At 59.3% G+C, this 6,078-nt stretch overlaps 1 protein-coding gene across 1 annotated transcript; it reads left to right on the forward strand.

The window, feature by feature from the left end:
• Positions 1-2,363: 2,363 nt before the first annotated feature.
• On the forward strand, positions 2,364-5,854 carry ZFP36L1 (ZFP36 ring finger protein like 1). The gene is made up of 2 exons (XM_075426829.1): positions 2,364-2,562; positions 3,285-5,854. Exons 1-2 carry the CDS (start codon positions 2,506-2,508, stop codon positions 4,233-4,235), a joined length of 1,008 nt encoding a protein of 335 aa, XP_075282944.1. The 5' UTR covers positions 2,364-2,505; the 3' UTR covers positions 4,236-5,854.
• Positions 5,855-6,078: the final 224 nt, after the last annotated feature.

Consider the following 6,078-nt stretch of genomic DNA (forward strand, 5'->3'; position numbering starts at 1 on the left):
GCAGCTGCTCCTGCGCTGAGGACAGATTTGGGAAGGGTTCGGGAAGTCCTGGACATTAATTCCTGCTTCCCAGGCCCAGCGGTAGGATCCCAGCTGGGACGCGCTGGGCCTGGACGGATTGACCCACATGAGAAGGCTAGCGAGCACGGCACTGCATTCATTCACTTTTTCAGTAATCTTAATAGTTGACTTTCATTTATTCATTTACTTATCTCCACTCATTTACATCTATCAAAGTTCTGGCACGGCTCTGGCGGGAGGTGCGAGGCTCCGTTTTTTTTTCATTCCTCTGCTCAGTGTGAATTCATGCCCACACAAATTCCCACTCTGGCCCGGAGGGCTCTGACTTTCAGCCACGAGGTGGGGCGAGCAGCTAAATTCCCGATCTGAGCATGTGCACACCCAAGGCAAGGCAGACCACCATGGAGCCGGGGTTTGCCAAGCTAAATCACTGAAAAAAAATTCCTTCTCGGCTTCAGCCTCTGCGGCTCGATCCGTGGAAACGTGCAACCTTAAACCCCAAGTTTCCAAAACAAATGCACATGGGGCAAGCGGATAACGCAGAAAGCGTCGGGGGCGGGCGGCTGCGCGGGCGGTGATGCTGCCGGCCGCGGGCTCCCTGCTCTCCCGCACCCAGCCCTCGCTCAGCCTTGCGCTGCGGCTGGCCGATGGGCAGGAACCGGGGCGAAAACTGGGCCGGGAGCAACGCAGTAGTGAAATAGTTATCGCGGCTGGCTTTCTCGGTAACTCTTGGAAAGTCCCCGAAATGACGTTTCTAACCTAACAATTAAAATGGGTTTAATTATAGAGAGGCTCGGAGCCCTGGGAACAAGCACCATCTACAGAATGAGTAAACAACTGCAGAAAATAATAGTCTGGTCTCTCCCCGGTTGCTCCTCACTTCTGGCCAAGGCAAGCTAAAAAAAAAAGAAACTAGAAAGAGAAGGAAATTCGAGGAACCCGATTGCTCTCCTTAAGTAAATAATAATAATATTAAAAAAAAAAAAATCTGGAACAGCCGTAGCCTGTGGGCGTTTCTCGCTCTCGGTTGGTTATTTTGGCCGTTCTTGAAGACCGAAGCAGGGGGAAAAGATCAGCCGCCAGCTCAAAGTCCAGATCCCGCGAGTCTAAAGCAAACAGGAGAGCAAGCGGGCCACGCGCTTGAAGCTTTCGGCGCGACAGCTGCTTGGGTGGGCAGGGGTCCCTCCTCACCCCGGCGAGCCGGCAGGCAGGATGGGGGGCGAAGCTGGTGGCCGGGCAGGGCCCCGGGGTGGGCACAGGGCCCAGGCGCCCTCGCTCGAGGGGACACCCGCCGAAGTCAGCTGGGGCCAGCCGGGCCTCGGCGGGGGCTGAAGGTTGGGGGGTGGCAGCTTCCATGCCGAGGCCCCCTGCTACCGACCGGCCTTGGAGCCGTTTGCCGTCGTTCCTCTCAAACACAGAAACTGCCGCCGTCCCGTCCGTCCCGTCCCCCCCCGTACCGATATCGGTATGAATCATGCTCTGCCTGCTGAAGTCTGGAACTGATTACGTGCTCAGAGACGTTGTTTTCTTTTTTTTTTAGTTTGACAGTTTCAAGTTCTGGGGACTGGAAGGGGACTGTATGGGGACTGGATTTATCCAACGCCCTTCTGAAGGGCAAGCCCGGGTTTTAACAATTCCGCTCGCCAGGGATGCGAGCCCTTTCCCCTCTCGGAGCCTGCCAGGCTTCGGCAAAAGCTGGAAAACAAGAGTAAGGCCCGGGGGGGCGGGGGGGCGATGCGAACCAACACAAAGACGCCCCGCTTGCGGAAACGGGAGGCCGGGCAGCGGGGAAGGGCCCGGCCGATCCCCGCGGCGGCGGCCAGGCCCAGGCGGGCCGCGGGCGGCCCGAGGTGCTGCGGGCCGGGAGACGTGGCGCAGACCCCGCACCCTCCACCCCCCCCCCAACTTTGCGCCGGGGCTGACGCGAGGCCGCGGCACCCCGTGCTCCGGCCCGGCCGCGCCACCGGCCCCGCACGCAGCCCCCGCCCCGCGCTGCCGGCGCACGGCAGCCCGCACAACCACCGCCGCCGCCGCCGGGGGGGAGGGGGGGGGCGGCCGGGCACACCCACGCACCCCTCCCCCCTCCCGCCGGCCGCTTCGCGTCTTTTCTTTTCCTTTTTTTCCTTCTTTTTTTTCCTCCCCCCCCCCCCCCCCCGAAACTTTTCCCGGTCCCGCCCGGCCGGGTGACTCAGTCGCGGTGTCAATCACCCTGCCCTCCTCCTCCTCCTCCCCTTCCTCCCGCCGCCGGCTCCTCCTCCCGGGGTAAGTCCGAAACTTTATAAGTGGAGCTTTCCCCGAGCCCCCTGGAAGCGGCGAGCGGGCGCGGCGGCGGCATTGGCGGCGGGGGGAGGAGGAGGAGGAGGAGGAGGAGAGGCGGCGGGAGGCGGCTGCGAGCCGGGGCGCTGGAGGCTGTGCCTTGCCCACGCCGGGACTCCGCGTGTCTGCGGGCCGCTGCCCTACCCGCTTCCCCCTCGCTCGCCGGACATGTCCACCGCCCTGGTGTCGCCCACCATCTTCGACCTGAGCGAAGTTTTATGCAAGGTAAGGGCGCCGTCGGGGCTGCTGCTCTGGCCACGGGGCTCCTCGGCTCCTGCGCGGTTCGTGTCCGGGTCCCGTTCCCCCCCCCCCCCTTTTTCTGTTCGGGAGCAAGTTTGGGGCCGGGGAGCGCGGGGCGGGGGCCGAGCGCGGGCCCCCGTCCCGGGGCGCGGGGTCCTCCCGCCCGCCGCCGTCCGCGCTTCCCGCCTCGGCCGCTCCGCCGCAGGGGCGGGTGGGGGGGCCGGATCCTCCCCGGGGCCGCCGCGCTGCAACACGCCCGGGCGCGGCACGGCCGGAGGCGGCGGGGCAAGGCGGGCGGGCTCCTTCCCGCCCTCCTCCCCTCCCTCCCTCCCCGCGGGGCTCGGCCGCCCCTCGCCCAGAGGAAGGGGGGCGGCGGGGGCAGGGCGGGAGCCGCCGCCGAGCTGCGGGGGGAGCGCTGGGGCGGGCGCTGCCCCCTGCCCTTCCCGCTCGCCGCCGCCTCCCGCGGGGCTTCCCCGGGGGAGGGCTCCGGCCTCCGAGGCTTCTGGGCCGCGGCCGGCGGCTCCCCCGCGCCTGGCGCTGGGCTCGCTCCGCTGCTTTCCCCCGAGGGCTGCGGGGGGGGGCGGCCCGCGGCGGGAGGGCCCGAAGCAGATGTTGCTGGGGAAGGCGGGGGGGGGGGCGGCTGGTCCCGGGCCGCCCCGGTCGCTGCCCGGCGGCGGGACTGACCGGCCCTCGCTTTCTCCCCGCAGAGCAGCAAGATGCTGAATTACAGCCCCTCGGGTGTCGGCGGGTGCCTGCTGGACAGGAAGGCGGTGGGCACCCCGGCCGGCGGGTGCTTCCCTAGGAGGCACTCTGTCACCCTGCCCAACTCCAAGTTCCACCAGAGCCAGCTCCTGGGCAGCCTGAAAGGGGAGCCGGCTCCTGTGCTGGGCCCCCGGGAGAGCCGCTTCCGGGACCGCTCCTTCTCCGAGGGCGGCGAGCGCCTGCTGCCGCAGAAGCAGCCGGGGGGACAGGTCAACTCCAGCCGCTACAAGACGGAGCTGTGCCGCCCCTTCGAGGAGAACGGCGCCTGCAAGTACGGCGACAAGTGCCAGTTCGCCCACGGCATTCACGAGCTGCGCAGCCTCACCCGCCACCCCAAGTACAAGACCGAGCTCTGCCGCACCTTCCACACCATCGGCTTCTGCCCCTACGGCCCGCGCTGCCACTTCATCCACAACGCGGAGGAGCGGCGTGCCGTGGCGGGGGGCCGGGAGCCCGCTGTTGCCGACCGACCCCGCCTGCAGCACAGCTTCAGCTTTGCCGGCTTCCCCAGCGCTGCTGCCAGCGGGCTGCTGGACAGCCCCACCTCCATCACCCCGCCGCCCATGCTGAGCACCGACGACCTGCTGGCCTCCCCCACCCTGCCTGACTGCGCCAGCAACCCCTTCACCTTCTCCAGCCAGGAGCTGGTCAGTCTCTTCGCCCCCAGCATGGGGGTGCAGGTGCCCAGCGGGAGCTCCCCCACCACCTTCTTGTTCAGGCCCATGTCCGAGTCCCCCAACATGTTTGACTCGCCGCCCAGTCCTCAGGACTCCCTCTCTGACCAGGAGGGCTATCTGAGCAGCTCCAGCAGCAGCCACAGCGGCTCAGATTCCCCCATCCTGGACACCTCAAGACGTCTTCCCATCTTCAGCAGACTCTCCATCTCCGACGACTAATCTGGGGTATCCTCTTGCCCCCCCCCCCCCCCCCAACTCTATTACGATGTTAAGCTGAACTCCCCACCCCCCACCCTGTCCCCAGTAGTCCAAGCTGGATGTTAACGTGCCCACCTGCCTGCTGTAGACCCACTGGCTTAAACCTTAAGTGCCAAATTACGATGAAAAGCAATAACGTTTACAAAATTAGTGCCTTTAACACTTTCACTGTGACTGTATTACCTCTCCAGCTGCAGAGGGCACCAGCAGCTCTGTGCACTTCCAGATGTGCAGGAAATGTCCGGATCCAGCTCCCTCCGCTGGCCACGTACTGCATCGCCCTTGCCCAGTCCCTTCCCGACTGGCCAGTTTCCGCCGGGCTGCAGGCATGTGAGCGAGCGTTAACATCCAGTCCTCTGTCTCCCCTCCCCTTAAAAGACTGATCTTGCCTGGATCCGCTCAGGTCTGCGGGAAGAAAAGCTGAGAATGGACAAAGATTGTGACAGGAGTTGGACTTCGACTGGGAGGAAGAAGACAAAATGGAAAAGAAAACAAAAACAGATGGACTATGAGAGACTTGATTTTGGTGCTAAAAGTTCCCCGTGTATTCATGTGACATCTTAAAGCAAATAAAAAAACGGAGGGGGTGGGGCTGACGGAAGTCATTCCACACACACACACACACAAGCTTGTGTAAACAAAGTTCCAGTAGACATAGCTTTAATGGTTTTGCTCTAGAGTACTTTAGACCTATCTTAGAGCACTCACGCCAAGCTTTTTATTTTTTTTTTTTCTGGGTTTTTAATTTTGTATAACTTTTCAGAAATTGGAGAGCAAATTTTGCTTGTCACTGCACAACAATATAAAAAAGCTTATTTAACTTATCAAAACGTATTTATTGCCGAAACCTATGCTTTTTTGTTAATTTTGTTCATATTTATCGGGATGATGAATCCATAGAATATATTCTTTTATGTTTAAATTATGATCTTCCATATTAATCTTAAGATTGTGAAGTGTCTTTTTTCCTTTTTTCCCCACAGTTTAATATATTATACTACAATGACATTTTTTGTAACTTTACACTTTTTTTGGTTATTTTATTTTAAAAAATGAAAAATTAATTTAAAAAAATGCAAAAACTGTGTTTGGATTATTTATTTTAGAATTCCCCCCCTCCCCGCCTTTTTTTTTTTGTGTTGGACTGCAAATTGAGTTAATGTGCTTCTTTGCCTTTCTTCTTCTCTTCCCTTCCCCTCCCCTGGGTCTTGCCTACCCGGGCTTTAGAATGTACATACCTGAGCTCTGTTGCAAGACAGCGTGGAAGGAGGACCTTTTTCTTCCTCTTTTTGTATAGATTCTTCAAGGAGAAAAGCCTTGAGCTCAAAGTGCCTATCTGAAGACATTCCAAATACAGTTTGTCTTTGCGTTTCTGTATTCCAAGTTTGGAGTTTTCCTTGCCGAGGTGAACGGGACTGGCACAAAGAGAATAATGAATGTAATTTTTTTTCGCACCCTGCCCTGTTACTGTTCACTACATTGCCTTTTCTTCCTCTTTGTGTGAGTTTATTTAAAAGAGAATCTCTTTTGTAACAACTGTTTGCAGTTTAAATCAATAAACCCCAAGTTTTTTCAAGAAACTGACAGTGGAGCTGGTTTTACTTAAAAAAATCGAGGGGCTGGTTTTAGGCAACCACTCAAATGCAGATACTTCCCTCCTCTTGACCCTTGAGGTGCCCACCGTGTGCTCAGGCATCCCTCTGTCATTTCCATCGGATTTGGGGGGTCAGCCCTGCAAGTGCATGGGCAGTGTGTACCTGATGTGACCTACCCTGGTGGCCTCTAACCCCCTTTGTCTCTTGCG

Source organism: Opisthocomus hoazin, chromosome 7 (assembly GCF_030867145.1).
Source record: "Opisthocomus hoazin isolate bOpiHoa1 chromosome 7, bOpiHoa1.hap1, whole genome shotgun sequence".
NCBI lineage: Eukaryota > Metazoa > Chordata > Aves > Opisthocomiformes > Opisthocomidae > Opisthocomus > Opisthocomus hoazin.

What these genes read in the sequence shown, in the direction of transcription:
- ZFP36L1 (XM_075426829.1), top strand. Translation starts at nt 2,506, where the DNA reads ATGTCCACCGCCCTGGTGTCGCCCACCATCTTCGACCTGAGCGAAGTT. An exon ending in TGAGCGAAGTTTTATGCAAG is followed by an intron (nt 2,563 to 3,284) that starts GTAAGGGCGCCG and finishes TTCTCCCCGCAG; the next exon opens with AGCAGCAAGATGCTGAATTA.